This window comes from Mya arenaria, chromosome 6 (assembly GCF_026914265.1).
Source record: "Mya arenaria isolate MELC-2E11 chromosome 6, ASM2691426v1".
Taxonomy (NCBI): domain Eukaryota; kingdom Metazoa; phylum Mollusca; class Bivalvia; order Myida; family Myidae; genus Mya; species Mya arenaria.
In genome coordinates this window covers 58,991,835-59,008,828 of record NC_069127.1, presented here as the reverse complement: position 1 = coordinate 59,008,828, position 16,994 = coordinate 58,991,835, and the positions used below count along the sequence as shown (strand labels likewise).

The 16,994-nt window shown below is 34.6% G+C and overlaps 1 protein-coding gene across 3 annotated transcripts in view; it reads left to right on the top strand.

Moving 5' to 3' along the window:
- LOC128239458 (uncharacterized) overlaps nucleotides 1–10,759 on the top strand; it is a 38,114-nt gene extending 27,355 nt beyond the window's left edge. For all 3 annotated transcript variants that reach the window (XM_052956097.1, XM_052956096.1, XM_052956098.1), the window contains one exon: nucleotides 8,292–10,759. In XM_052956097.1, coding sequence (XP_052812057.1) covers nucleotides 8,292–9,285 — 994 coding nt within the window. In that variant the 3' untranslated portion in view covers nucleotides 9,286–10,759. The remainder of the gene's footprint in view (nucleotides 1–8,291) is intronic.
- The last annotated feature ends 6,235 nt before the right edge of the window (nucleotides 10,760–16,994 follow it).

Here is a 16,994-nt window from a genome sequence, read left to right as displayed (position 1 = left end):
CTAATAGCCAGTACGCGGCTGAATCCACATGATTCTGACAAAAAATTAAGCCAAAGCTGCAGAGGGAGTACGTGATCCTAAAACAGTCCATTTTCCAGTACTAAAAAAGGCACCTCAGAACACCAAGAAAGCGCCAGATTGCACCATGGTTTCAAAATTTTCCGAGGATACATGCCCCCGGACCCACCTATTACAATTATGAATCCAAATGAATAGCTACGCCCCTGTAAATAAGTCTAGTGTATATTTTTGGAAATCGTAGAATATTGCTGTTTTGTTTTTCTGTTTAATCAATCATATAATGTAAACCATTGTCAGACCAAAAATGGTTCATTTCCTATCTAGGTAATGGTAACACGCATATTGGGTTGCCAGGGGATGTATAATAGAACTGAGCGCTTTGAATGGTTTTAGCTCATGTAATAACTGTTTTGTGGTTAATTAAGTTATGAATTATGGCTGAGTAGCTGTCATTGAGGAAAAATTGGAGTGGTTTTACACAAATAAAAAGCCAGATGTGTGAATGATTGTAGCCCACTTAATGTCACTAGAATGGTGGAACCTTTTAGTAAACGTCCTTGTAATGACTCCCAATTTACCCACCTGAAAGTTAATAAAATTGTTATTGATCAATGTTGATTAACTTTGAAAATTAAGTAAAAACAGTGAGTTAAATCTTGCAGGCATTTGGTGCTGATGTTTAGGGTTTAAGTGCAGTTGTACGCGGACTCACTTTTCACCTAGGTGATCTGGGTTTGATTCCAGGCCTGGGGGCATGTGAGTTTGGTTCACAGTAATGTCACCAAGCAGTTGTTGTTTTAACATCAGGGGCATTTCCATGAATGGATGTGAGAGGGGGTGTAACTTAGGGGCACAGCCTTTTGATCTAAGCCCCTCCCTCAGAACGAAAGTTTAAATGGTTTCAAAATGTTGGCAGGAGGGGTTAGGTGTACTCCCCTTAAAACATTTTAACAATTTCTTATTGGAAATTATGCATTTTGAGCGCATATCATTTATTTTTATCACCGATATTGACATCAAAAGTAAACTTGGAAGATTTTTGAGGGGGTGTTCGCCGGGTGCCCCCTCCTCCTCTGATTGTTTTGCTTCAAGAAGTTTTAAAATGTGTATGTCCCAAAATGTATATATTCTTTTTCATTCGGTGCCAAGGTTACGCACTTAAAACAATTTGTAAGACACTGTGTTGTAAATCATTGTCATGAAGACTTCAAAGTACTGTGGTCTGTAATTTGTCTGGGTAAACCTAATTATATATATATATCAACACCTCCGTGAGTATTACCAATTATTGTCAGGAGTAAGTATTTGAAGCCAGTGTTTCTTATTCATCTACAAAGATAATCTAGTGCAGAGTTATGATAATGTGTGGTAGGCTGGATGTATTTCTTATAATTATATTTGTGTTGGCTTTTGCACTCATTCTTTAGAAACCCTGCAAAATCATTGTATGCTAGGAGAGTGAAGGATCGATACATAAAAACGTGATTTTGTTATAACACAAAATTTAATAGATGTCTTTGAAATGTCATCTTCATAATTATGCATGCCCTTAATAGGTCTTATTTATATTTAAAGTTTTAACCATAACTGCAAGACAACTCTTTAAGACAACTCTGTTTTGCATTTGTCAGAGTATTTGCCCTTGGTTTATTTCTGGTATTATTGATTGGGGATGATTGTCTTAGTTTAAAACATTTCCAAAACATGTCTGTCTTTTAGTTGATTGTTTGACCAAAAGTCTGCATGATTCACCACCTTAAAAAGTATTCAATTTTCCCCATTTTGGGGTCTAATTTTCTCTAGCTAACAGTCTATGAAGAATAATTTTTTACCAAATATTTTTAAAACTTTTGTTTTAAAATTCTTTTTTGTCTGTGAAATTTCACTTTTAAATGGCAGCTGCCACATTTCCCTTCAACTTTTAAGGAGAATTTTGAGGCCCTATATAAAACTAATCTAATCTCCCTGGGGTAATTATGGATTATTAAAACTTTATTGTTGTTGAAAGTTCATACAGAACATAACTTTTGAGAAATGGAAGTGCAATTTTACAGTGTTTCCTGTTTGGATAGTTTCCAAATGCATTATCAGAAGATCATGCTTTGTTGAGCTTATGTTTGATGTTACAAAACAGATTAAAAACATTTCAAGGAAGATTTATACAAGAAATATAAATAAAGCCCTCAGTGTTTAAGCTAAATTAAGAGCTTAGCTAGCTTTCACAACACAAACTGGGTGGTCAAAACCAATTTTTAGTAATAATTAGATGACCTGAAGTAACAATTAAATTATTAAGAATGGATAGTTTGAGCATAGGGAACCAGCCCTTCTTTATCATTAAAATATTACTTCAGGTCATTTTACTGCCTTAAAACACTTCATCATTGGCTGACAAATTATCAAAATTTTACACAGGGAGTGTGTAGCAGATGAGTGACAGTAAGCGGACCTTCAAACACTCGCACAGGTGAAACTCTTAATGATTAAAGGGACTGTACACCAAATTGGTACCAAAAAATGTTTTTTTCTGTAACCAATCTCAGGACAATTATTCAATAGAATGTTTTACTCTTTGATATCATAAATGTAAAAACAATACAAGAATGTAAAAAAAAAATTGAGTCGCACACCGGGTTCGAACCAGTGTCGCCAAAATTGCAGTCCAGTGTTGTATCCACTGTGTTACGAAGGCTTACTCCCAACGAGTGGAATATTTAATCTTTATTCTTAACTTGGTAATATCACGTGATAACATCGACTAGCCAATTACGTGAAGGAATGAATTCTACTAGGTAGACATACCTAGTAATCTTTTTTAATGGAAAAATACCAAATAACTGCTAAAAATAAATTAATTGTAAACTATGTGGTACTTCAGTTAGTAAGTTTCAATGCATTGTACACATCTATTCCAAGTTTATGTCAGTTTTCAACAATTTTCTCTTTTTTTTCGCTATTTCATCATACGGCGTACAGCCCCTTTAAGCCTTCATATTTAATGCAATTCCATCGGCTGTAAATGTAGGTTGTATAATTCTGAATTCTGTAAGACATCTCAAATTTGCAATTTTTACTTAATTGTTTTGTAGTACAGTTTTTTTTCAAGGAAAGCAGTATAAATGGATTATCATCTGCAGCATGTGTTGTATTTGTGTTTTTAAGGAAGTGAGCGAATTTTACGAAGGAATATTTTATCAGAGATATGCCATCATATTGTTTGCATTCAAATGGATAAAAAATTTTTTATTATATTTTAGATATTTGAAATGGAAGTTCAAGGGTTACTTATACCTCCCTTGTTGATTTTAATTCACTTGATTTTAAGTTTATTTGTTTGGAACTTCCATTTCAAATATCTAAAATATAATAATAATTATATGTTTTCAATAAGAATGATTTTCCCCCACCGTTACCAGGGATATCCTGTATTGTTTAAGATTTCTTATCAATTTTTCAAAATACATGGGTCCGATATCGGACCAGTCTTTTTTTCTGATCAGCTAAAAAGCACTTAAAGTATTAAATAAATATCAAGATTATTTCTAGTCATTCAATATATAATTTAAAATTTAGCTTCAGTGTACCAATACACAAAGGGGGATAATTACATAAATATCGGAGTGTTATCGGGCCATCGGTTGGACCAGATGCCAATATCTTTCCGATATGGCCATGTTCATAGGGCTGTTGCAACTGTACTCAAAACATACAGTGAATCAAATAAATAACAGAAAATTGAGCATTCAGAGGTCCCCTCCTGAAAATCAGCTGCATTATGTTTCTAAATGGTTTCCATCAACTATTGATTATCAGACACATTCCTGGCATGCCTTATACATTTAATAGACCATGATAGACATTGATTGCAGAGATATAATGAAGCCCACATCAGTGAGTGCAGCATATGCAGACAGTATTTTCTAGTTAATATAAACAGTATATGCTCCAGCTAGGCCTAAATAGCAGGGTGGGGCACCCTGCTGCCCTTTTCCAGCATCCTGCTGCCTTTTTACCACACCCTCACTAGCTCAATGCCCTGAAATTTGGTTTGATGAGAGTTAATTTTCAGAAATAAGTATTAAAATTATAAATATGCATAATTTTATAAGTAAATATAACAGCTGAGGTATTCATAACAAACTATTAGTATTGAAAGTAGTTACAACACTTACACAGAATATGAATTGAACAGTTCTGACCCTTGTAAGTGCCCGGGCATTACACATTCAATGAACATCAAAAGTGCACTTTAAATTCTGACCTAGCACCCATCCTTGCTGGAGCACTGTGTCATATATCATTATATCCAATATTAATTAAACGACAAACAATTAAGTGTGTTTTGACGGAATGCACAGTGAGTGAGTGTCAAAGCCCTTCCTTTCAATTGAAGTACTGTGTGGTTCGATCAATAATTATAACCCTTGAAAGGATATATTTGATTTATATGGAGCTATAATATTAATCAAAATACATCATGATACATTAGTTACTTAAGGAATGAGGTTCCAGGAATTGATGTTAGAATTGATGTTATTAAGTCTTGGGCTTATCTTTTTGGGGGCGTCACTTGGGACACATGCCATTCTCCAAAATACCAGGGCTCCCAAATTCTAGTGGCGTTTTGGACGAAATTTATCATAAAATGGTGCAATATTGGCATGAGAATAATTTACTTTGACCTCATTCTTGTTGTAGGTCTGGTTTATATATTTGTATCAAGTTGTCAAGCATGGTAAAATACAAAAACTTTATGGCAAATTTGGCCGACCTCTTCTCTGATTATATTAATTATTCAAGAACCTTCACTCTAGAAGACTGCAGTGACACGGTACTTTAAAATTGGCGACATGTCTCCAATATATATGAAAGTCTTGCAGGCATTTTTTTTTTTTTATGAGAACTTTTCAACATTCTGAAGCAGCTTGCTATGAATCATTTAAGAAGATTGAATTAAATACTCAAACATTTATACAAGAACCAGAATACATAAATAGTTATCTAATCAATGTTTTCAAGGTTCGCCCAGGAAACTGGGTCGGACTTCAAAGTTGAAAAGATAACCTTAAATTTCAAAGACCTCATTTCAACCAATTTCTTATCAGGGGTGGATCAGAGGGGGGTAGGTTTTGGATCAGCTGAAAATTTGCTTACCGGGGATATAAATGCCAAAACCTAGCCTTTTAAATCAGTGATTTGGCTTAGAAAATTTGCTTTGTTCTTCAAATGTGGCTTATGTCATAATCATCTGTGTAAAGTGCAAACTTCTGATGTAATTTAGTTAATATGATCTGTCTGTCTGTCTAGGTATTCTTGTCTGTTGTTATGTTATTCTTGCAAAATTTGCATAATTTGCAGCCATCCGTCTGTTAGTATTCCAGGCATGTTTTAAACAGTTCTTTCTGTAAGTTTGGCCACTTTTCTCTATCTGTTAATTGGTCATAAAAACTGTTTGCCTGTTCATAAACACTGGTGAATTTCATTTATGACTAAGCTGATTTAATTAAATAATAAACATTGGCGCATGTGAGTTTGGTTAGTGGTCATGAAGCCGGACAATTGGGTTTTCTCCCGGTACTCCGGTTCCCCCCACAACACAAGACCACATTCTCGCGAAATATTGTGCCAACCAGAGTGATTAATGTTAGTTGCAAAAGCTTGTTTCACAATCGTTGTAAAATTAAATAAGTTTAAACTAACATAAATGTTCATGAAAAATGACTGTTCTAGCTGTGCTTGAACACTGAAATACTGGTCATTTGTCCTTAAACACTGATGAATTACCCTTCAGAATACTGATGAATTATCCTTCAGAACACTAAAATACTAATGAATTGTCCTTAAACACTGATGAATTACCCTTCAGAACACTAAAATACTAATGAATTGTCCTTAAACACTGATGAATTACCCATCAGAACACTAAAATACTAATGAATTGTCCTTAAACACTGATGAATTACCCTTTAGAACGCTAAAATACTAATGAATTGTCCTTAAACACTGATGAATTACCCTTCAGAACACTAAAATACTAATGAATTGTCCTTAAACACTGATGAATTACCCTTCAGAACACTAAAATACTAATGAATTGTCCTTAAACACTGATGAATTACCCTTCAGAATACTGATGAATTGTCCTTAAATACTGATGAATTGTCCTTTAAACTTGTACATGCTGATGAAATGAACATTTATATGTAGTTCTGCATGAATGCTCATGAACTGTCCATGCACAACTTACTAAGAAAAGATGTTTATCCAGATTTATAAAGTACTGCCATGGTTAGAGATAATTAATAGTGGAACTGGTAAAGGATATGACCTGTTTGTTTACAATACCTATCCTATGAATTATCTGAGAAATCAGATCTTGGCAGAGTTATGACCCTTTAATGATGTCATGTTTGCCCTTTTACAAAGATTGGCTCTATCATTATTTTCCAGTTAATGTTTTGACTACATGATATTGTATGTTGTTTTGACAGAATTATTACTATTTAATGAATTTGTTTTGGTTGAAGATCAAGATAAACTTGGGCTGTGGTGAAATTCTCATGAAAAGTAAGAAACTTCATTGAGGCTTAGATTTTCAATGTGATACACAAAGTATGCTTGAAGTAAGAGTGGTGTAGATGAATAGGTGTCCAACACTCCATTGCATTGGTTTGAGCCTTATCAGGGGTATTTATAATCTGTTCTCTAGGGTCTCTCAAAAGGACACCAGGTCTGGTTTCTACCCAGGGTGGTCTAACGATCTGTGGTAACACACTTGGCTATCAATCCAGTGGTCAGAGGTTTGATTCCCCTGAATACCATTTTAAAGACAAACTAATTGTCTTCCAGGAGAGATGTTAAATGGGTGTCCGTGTGACAGCTAGTGCTATACCCTGGTGTATGCTAAAGAACCAGGGTTATAATGTCGATCTATCAAACCAAGGTTACATTCCATCAGTGCACTGGCAGTCATAATTTAATAAACCTTAAATGACTATCAATCTTATTGAAGCATAAAAGCTGCTAACAATTACATCTTCACAATTGAGCTAACATAAATCAGAATGAACTTAAATTGTTCCAACATTTAAAATGGAATCATTTTACATGATTTAATTATGTATCATTTTCATAAAATTTCATGCCATATACACCTAATTAATAATTTACTGATAAGCCAGGAAATGCATCCATTCCATGATCAATGATATGATTTAGAGATATAAATACAGACTTGTATCCCAGAGATAAGGTTATTATATATAGTAAACTGGCCATGAATCGCTTCCTGTATTCTGTTTCCTACCTATGTTTTATATGTATTTTATAGGTATATGTTTGTTATCATCTTAATCAATGTTCTATGTTCATTGATAGATGAGGCATCAAATTGTTCATCCTGTGCTTCTGTATTTTCCTATCCTACTCTGATACTTAAACTATTGGCCTTTCATCTTTTAATGATAAACTGTTGAACTGTTAATGATCAAGTAACATTAGGTGTATAAAAAAATCTCAATAAATTTAACAAATCTTGACGTTTTCCCATATTTTATCCCATAATTTTTTCCATAATTTCTCAGGGGGATAATTAGTCAAGGAATTAATATATTTACGCACATACAAAGCAACCCAACAGAACTCATTTTAATGTTTCTATAAGATTTATTCTGTTGAGCCAGCGAACACAGTATGCATAGAATTGAATTTAATAAACCTTATTTTTGCTTATACAATCATATTCATGTGTATATTGATACAAAACTTTTTCACTGTTACAATATATTATTTCAGTATAAAATCATAGTATTATATATACATTTAGTAATCAATCCTGAATAAAAAAATCGAAGAATCAGACTTGAATGCTGTAGGGAACGATATAAATGATTGATGTCAAAATGTGGATGGAGCAGAAATTTCATGTATTCTTCATAAAACTCTATTTTTGTCAAGATTCAGGTTATAAGGAGCATGCAGTCATCATGTAGCTATACCACTGATCAATTTGTTGAGCTGAGCATTGTTAATTAAGTTAGCAGGGAAAAGTTGGGATGTTTCAATTAGGATTTTACCAATAAGACATTCTTCCACTATGCAATTGGAAAAACATTAAATTACGGCGTTGCGGCCTCTGCAATACTAACGAAGTCAAATAAAAAACCCAAAAAAAACCCTGTTATATTCCTTGATACTTATATAATGAGTATACAGAACTAAGAAAGAGAGTTTACAGTACTAAATAATATGATCATATATATATATTACAGGCGTATTCGGGCAAAGCGTCGACCAATACGTCAAGAGCCACCACCTTTCCCCTCTCCAATGTTGAAGAGCAAGGAAACCAACCATTCATCAAATACTTATTGTCGATACGATTACGATGAGGATAAGTATTGTTCAATCAAGCGAAGCCCTATGAGGATGACAAAACTGTCTGATGTGAATTCATCAGCTGGGCAAAAATTAAAGGAAGCCTTCTCGCAAGGGGTTTCATCGTCTGAGTCGATGGATAATATGCCGAACGGTGGAGGGTACGTTAATTACATGGAACAGTTGTCACCTTGCGAACCACTTCTTGATAAGCAGATTACAGAGAGCGAAACCTCAGATGAAGATGAGGTTATCATGCCCAAATCCGAATTTGTCACAATCGGAAAGGCAATTCAGCCACAGTCAATTGCAAGGGAGCTGACAAATGCTACTCTTCCGCCAAAAAAAAAGATTAAAAACAAAACTGTCACTTTTTCGCCTGTTGCTATGGTAACACCTTTTCCATTTGGATCGGAAGAATCTGTACCCGATGATACCATTAACGACGACCCTAAGGCTAATTTTCTTGAAATGTACAGCAAAACGTTGCCGACGAGATCACCGGAGAAGGTAAAACGAATTGTGCTATACCCGGGGGGACAGGATGACATGTGCCTCGCATCTTATCAAGCAACTGACTGTGAAAATGTAACGGAAGACGACCTTTGGAAGGCGTTCCATATAAAACTCAGTGAAAACATGCCTTCCTATAATCCGGAGAAAGAAGAAGTTGTTCGATACGAAACTCCAGTAAAATGCAAAAATGTTCAGAATGTAGAGGATCCGGATTATGATGAAAATCCGTATGACAATGTACCATACATAAACGTCGGAAGTTTACGTCGACATAATACACCAGAGAATACTTGCAAAGACTTATATAGAGAAATTGTGAAAAGACACCACAACAACGAACAACGAATGGAAAGCATCCCAGAAACGTGTTGAGTTTGGGAATAGATTGTTAATAAATTCTATTATAAAAACATGCACGTTTTGAAAAGTGACAGTTATGTACTAAAGATTTAATATTACTGCAGTCTACAGGAGAAACTACAATTGATGGTAGTTTTTGTTTTGAATTACTTGGAACTAACTGACATTGCTGTAGGGATTTGATGAGTTCTCTTGATATATCAAGGGACATAACTGTGAAATAGTAAGAAATTGTAATGAAATTGAGTTACTCCCCTTGCAATGACAAGGCAATGTTGTTAAGGGCTTAAGTGCAATATAAACTACTTGTAAAGATATTTATTTATTCAAACTGTGTGTTATGTTGTTTGTATATTTTTTTGGTCCTGCTGTGAAGATATCATATTGATAGCTTTGTGTAGCCGAAATTTATCTTCCAAGATACTTGTTGTACTTAGTTGTTTTTTTGTTTTTTTCTGATGTATTTTCAGCACATCTGTTTTTTGAAAAAAAGTTATTTTGATAGCCTTAGTGTCATCGGTCCCAGCATCAATATTGTTGTGCAATTTTTTTAACCTTGGCCATAAATAAAAAAAAAAAATTGAGATGTTCAAATGAAACTTGGTTCACCTGTTGCCACAGACAATACGCACATGTATAGCAAAGCCCATAACCTTTTTTAATGATTGTTAAGTTATATGTCCTGTTCGACTGAAACAGAAATCAGACAAGCGTTGGCTTAAGGGTGTTCTTGTTATTATCTCTGCTTGTTTTTAACAAGAACATTTTTATGTTTGCTTTCATTTGATTTTTGAGTGTTTGATTTCTGTTTTTAATGTTTACGTATTATTTGCTATATATCTTATAAACCTGAAACTTCTTATTAATGTCTTGATATTATTTATAATGTATTTTGAATAATGTTGTATAATGTATTCCTAATACCATATTCATAAACATTAGTTCATCGTTATTCCTATTTCTAAAGAGTCTTATAACATCATTGAACAGTCAAAAGTAAAATTCATCTATTCATTCCATTAAATGTAAGAAGGTAGAAGCTTGAGCTAGATTGGGAATTATTTTCCAATTTTCAGAAATACTTTGAAGCCGAAAGGCTCATTAGCAATGTAACACAATGATGGAAGTAATCCCCATTTGATGCAAGTTTATTGGTTTCTAAAAAATATATTATTTTCAGTATTTTGTAGCGAATTACAGGGGCTTTTCTTGGGTATTTTTTCAGGATATCTTATTTATAGATGGTGGTATTTCGCTAGAGAATAAAACTTGTATATTATGTAAGAAAGGTGTAAAATGGTTTAATGTTCCATTGAAAAATAACTTCTGAAAGTTTGCCTTTCGTCAATATTTAATTAAGTATCTATGTAAATATGATATGTGTACATGTATATATGTATAATTCTGTATAATTCTGTATTTAATGCTTTATAACTGATGTATTTCTACATGCACTTTTGTTGTGTATGAAACTGTACTTAATGAATACCACAATACATACCAATGAACTATGCCTTGGGTTATTTTTTCCAAGGACATGTAGCTTTCCCCGATACTGGGTATTAAATAGGCATTCTAGTGGTTGGCCAGCGCATTTGTTTATGTTGAAATAATATAACCGGATGACTTGACCCTCTTCGACATCTCAATAGCAAAACTTAGTACATATACCGCCGAGAAGCAATGCCGACGTGTGTCATAACTTTGGCTGAAGTATTTTTTGTCACTTGTTTTCAACTGAGGTCAGTGTAAGCGTCCGGGTGGATTAAGTGTTATTTTCAAACCAGTCTGAATTCAGTGCAACAATTCAACAGCATATTAATTTACTTGCTTTGTTTTTTTCTAATTCTATTAGTTTAACATTCTGTTTGTAAAATGTACACATCAAAGAAAGTGACTGTCACTCAAGCGATTGGCATATTATATATTAGGTATCACGTGGAACGAATCACTGAAGAAGCGGGCAAAATCTGATAAACATCGAAACATGTAAATTTTGCTACTGTTCATTGACAGGCCAATGAAATTATACCTTTAAACTCGGCTCACAAGAACATAGCACTGACAATCAAATCTTCTTTATGGGTTGAAACTGACTGTAAACCAATATTAGGGCAATAAAAAACGACTTACTTGCCGCAAAGTGGCATTTGGATTATGCCTTGTTTGAAGGCCAAGTTTAATCATTCTATACCTGACCCCACTAAATCTTGGGTATTAAACACTATTGCTTATTGGTCATAATCTTGATTGCCCCCTGGTGTCTGGTATCATGGATCACATCTAGGATCAATGAATGTTGATCAGGCAAAGCATAACCCGTAGTCGTATTTCTTAGAATATGGCACTAAGTGGTAATTAGCCAATAAACAATATACACAGAAAGTTTGATGCACTACTGTGGCACCAATAAAGAAGGGGTGCAAAGCTGGGGATTAACAAGCCATGCACCTTTTTTTGATTGACACTAATATGTTTCTAATGTGAAATGCATATACCGGTAGTAGTAAAATGTCCAAAAATCTGGGAGACATAATCATGAAGACAGGAGAGGCACCAATGACGGAAGTGGGAGCAATGATAAACAAGAGCAGTACACACTGCATTGGGAAGGGTTACATGGAAGCCGTAAAGGGGTCTGGGAGTATTGTAACACCGTAGATAGGAGGAGTTACAACGGTAACAGAGTAGGTGACATAGACGAAAGGTAGCAGTAATAACTGCGACAGGATGGTAATAACAACAAAAGGAGGGGCAGCAATATTGATGAGAGCGGCAGGAACTGCGACAAGAGGTGCAACAACGTTGACAGAAGGGCAACAATGATAATAATGTAATGTTCATGGAATCATGTAGTCCGGAGCCCGGAAAATAATCATTTCTGTTTTAGTGAATTTTATAGAGTATTTGATTTTCGCTTTATCGCTATGAGTTCTTTATGATGATTTCGTGTATTTAATACTTATGTTATGGTTTTAGTATTAAATGTCTAAATTTAGCTAGTAAATGATTAATTAATACGAACTAAGTTGTATTCTTAATAGTTTTCTACTTTTTCGTAAGTTTGATAAACTTGACACCCCTACTCTGTAACGTTAGTTATATATAATGGTTTCGCCCATCATGTTTGTTAAAATGGACCATTCCATTTTGGTCACATGATGTTAGGGTATATAAGAAGCGAAATGCATAGAAATAGTTAGTTCGTGTCTCGACGCCGATGTAAGAACATCAAGTTAATAATATATAGGGAAGCTTTGAAGTATCTTTTTGTACTGTTTAGGGCGGGTTCTGAACTATTGGAGGCTAGGAGAATTAAAGTGAAGCATTGCGCTACAGCTTCTAGTTTCCAGGTTCGGACATCCGTGGGGTTTCTTTTTGGCCTTTTAGTAAGCCTGGATCATTGCGATACAGACGGAACAGGGTCAATGGTTTGATTCCCCGTAAAAGCTATACATTTAGGACTGTGGGTTTCGCTGATATATTGTGATTGGTTTATAAGCGTTTTGTATGCTGGTCCTGTTTGAAGTTATAGCATAGTTGTTGTAGTGTTTCTGTTTGTTCGTTCTTGCTTTTGGGATAATTGAACGTTGATTCTTGAACCATACCAATTATTTCTAATCATTCGGTTTTTGTAAGCAATCATTGTCAATCACGTGTATATAATATTAATTTCATACTTAATTTTTGGGACAATGCAGTCCGAGAATAGGTTAATAGTTTAATTTAAGGTAGCATGGCCGAGCTAGTTAGGGAAGAAACGTTACAATAACAACAGTGTCTGAGGGGCAACAATGATGATATGAGGGGTAACAATAGCTAGGAGAGGAGCTTAAACGACAATCATGGGTAGTGGAGCAATGTTAACGAGAGCTGTAACAATGACGATGGGAGGGATACAAACTGCGACAACTTGGGGAACATTGATGATGGGAGCAGTAACAACGGCCTCGGGAAGGTCAACAATCATCATGTTTGGTCCAGCCATGTATAAAATTATGAGAGAGATATATCAAGAGTCAATGGCGACAGAATGGATATCAAGAATAATGGGAGCATTTAAAATGCCAGAGGGGTTATAAGAACGATGAGGACGAGAGCAGCAAAATCAGTGACTGGAGGAATAACAACGGCGACAGCAGGGGCAACACTAATGGTATGAGCAGTAATAATGGCGACGGAGGGGCAGCCATGGTTGGTAATCGATAATTATTCGAAATTGGCCACCATAATGGATGATGTGTAAAAATAATCAAAGAGTTGTAAGAAAATTTCAGTCATCAAGCGGCTTGATACTTTTCGTTGTTTCTGTAATTAATGAAGGTCTGCCAGTGCCCATTGACCCCAATGTGAACCCGTTATGAAAAAACGCCTAAAAAATAACTATGTTAAATTAATTTGACTATTTTGTAACAAAGGTAAGTTATTTTTAAAGGTAAATTATCAGTTTGAATCAAAGGGGATACAAATAAAATGGCGGTATTTCCAATAAGGCAAGTAATTTTGTAAAAGCTGGATTTAAAATGGAAAATGAAAACTAAGGGAAGTAACTATGTAAGCAATTTATATGGCGACTTAGTAACAAAGGGAGAGAACTATAAATATAAATGGCAAAATTAAAACAAAGGGAAGAAACTGTGTAAGCATTTAAAATGGAAACTTTATAACAAAGGGATGTAACTATGTAAGTATAACTGGCAAAATTTAAACAAAGGGAAGAAACTGTGTAAGCATTGTAAATAGAAACTTTATAACAAAGGGAGGTAACTATATAAATGGCAAAATTTAAACAAAGGGAAGTAACTCTGTAAGCATTTTAAATAACGACTTAGTAGCAAAGGGAGGTAACTATTTAATATCAACGGCAAAATTAAAAGAAAGGGAAGTAACTCTGTAAGCATTATAACTGGCGACTTAGTAGCAAAGGGAGGTAACAATTTAATATAAATGGCAAAATTAAAAGAAAGGGAAGTAACTCTGTAAGCATTTTAAATGGCGACTTAGTAGCAAAGGGAGGTAACTATTTAATATAAATGGCAAAATTAAAAGAAAGGGAAGTAACTCTGTAAGCATTTTAAATGGCGACTTAGTAGCAAAGGGAGGTAACTATTTAATATCATTGGCAAAATTGAAAGTAAGGGAAGTAACTCTGTAAGCATTTTAAATGGCGACATAGTAGCAAAGGCAGGTAACTATGTAAATATAAATGGCAAAATTAAAACAAAGGGAAGAAACTGTGTAAGCATTTAAAATGGAAACTTTATAACAAAGGGATGTAACTATGTAAGTATAACTGGCAAAATTTAAACAAAGGGAAGAAACTGTGTAAGCATTGTAAATAGAAACTTTATAACAAAGGGAGGTAACTATATAAATGGCAAAATTTAAACAAAGGGAAGTAACTCTGTAAGCATTTTAAATAACGACTTAGTAGCAAAGGGAGGTAACTATTTAATATCAACGGCAAAATTAAAAGAAAGGGAAGTAACTCTGTAAGCATTATAACTGGCGACTTAGTAGCAAAGGGAGGTAACAATTTAATATAAATGGCAAAATTAAAAGAAAGGGAAGTAACTCTGTAAGCATTTTAAATGGCGACTTAGTAGCAAAGGGAGGTAACTATTTAATATAAATGGCAAAATTAAAAGAAAGGGAAGTAACTCTGTAAGCATTTTAAATGGCGACTTAGTAGCAAAGGGAGGTAACTATTTAATATCATTGGCAAAATTGAAAGTAAGGGAAGTAACTCTGTAAGCATTTTAAATGGCGACATAGTAGCAAAGGCAGGTAACTATGTAAATATAAATGGCAAAATTAAAACAAAGGGAAGCAAATCTGTCAAGCATTTTAAATGGCGTCTTAGTAGAAAAGGGAGGTAACTATGTAATATAAATGGCAAAATTAAAACAAAGGGAAGTAACTGTAAGCATGTTAAATGGAAACTTCATAACAAAGGGAGGTAACTATGCAAATGTTAATGGCAAAATTGAAACAAAGTGAAGTAACTCTATAAGCATTTTAAATGGCGACTTAGTAGTAAAGGGAGGTAACTATGTAATTTAATGGCTAAATTAAAACAAAGAGAAGTAGCTCTGTAAGCATTTTAAATGGCGACTAAGTAGCAAAGGAAGCTATGTAATATAAATGGCAAAATTAAAAAATCCGCTTGTAAATACAAAAGCTATATTTTGTTGTTTGGGCTATGGTTAGGGATAGGTTTGTAGGGTTTCATTTAATTGTTCAGTCTGTCAGTGTGGGATAGAACCATAAAACGTGATAGTGGGATAAAAAAACAGTGTGGGGTAAAAAAGATATAAAAAAGATAAAACACACAAGAATCCATAATATACGTTTCGTAAATGGGCCCAGCTACGCACCTGTACATTCAGTTTTGAATGGAACTAAGTCACATGTCTTTGAATTTAGATTTATTTAAAAGGGATTATGCGTGATTGTACAAACATGTTTCTTTAAACTTAAGATACACCCTGTCAGGTCATATTATTTCATTAGTCGCAATTTATTTTAACATGTTGATTTTACAGATACAAATGATTAATACTTATGATACTTCTATCTCTCGCAATATCAACGTGCACATGAACGATACTTATGTTCCTCACAATATCAACAGTCACATGTAAGATACTAATATTGCCCGCACGTACACATAAAATAAACTTATAATTTCCGCATTGTCAACGTGCACATGAAAGCTACTTTTATTCCTCGCAATGTCAGGATTGACGCTAAAAGGATTTACGACTACAACCTATGTCACATGTCAGTGTGGTTTTATCATAAGTTTGTAACCCGTCGATCTTACAGCACCTAAAATAAATCTAGAAATTCAATTGTTAACGAAAAATAAAGGTTGGGTAGAGCAGTCATTACCGGGTAAATTGTGTTCCGACGAAACTCTCCCTTCTCTATGCATGGTAACCACATGACATATTCCATGGCGCATTCGTTTAACCTTGTCCTCTATTCCCGGACAGAAGTGAGACGCCATCTTGGAAATTTCATTTCGACATTCCCGGAACCACAACCATACAAACAGGTGCCGAGCATACAGTTGATTGTATGAACAACGCCAATCAATAGTTGTTGCAATTCTTCTGTGTCTAAACCAACGTACACATGAAAGTTACTTGTATTCCCCTCAATGTCAACGTACAGATGAAAGCTACTTGTATTCCCCTCAATGTCAACGTACACATGAGAGTTACTTGTATTCCCCTCAATGTCAACGAACAGATGAAAGCTACTTATATTCCCCTCAATGTCAACGTACACATGAAAGTTACTTGTATTCCCCTCAATGTCAACGTACACATGAGAGTTACTTGTATTCCCCTCAATGTCAACGTACACATGAAAGTTACTTGTATCCCCCTCAATGTCAACGTACACATGAGAGTTACTTGTATTCCTCTCAATGTCAACGTACACATGAAAGTTACTTATATTCCCTTCAATGTCAACGTACACATGAAAGTACTTGTATTCCCCTCAATGTCAACGTACACATGAGAGTTACTTGTATTCCCCTCAATGTCAACGTACACATGAAAGTTACTTGTATTCCCCTCAATGTCAACGTACACATGAGAGTTACTTGTATTCCCCTCAATGTCAACGTACACATGAAAGTTACTTGTATTCCCCTCAATGTCAACGTACACATGAAAGTTACTTGTATTCCCCTCAATGTCAACGTA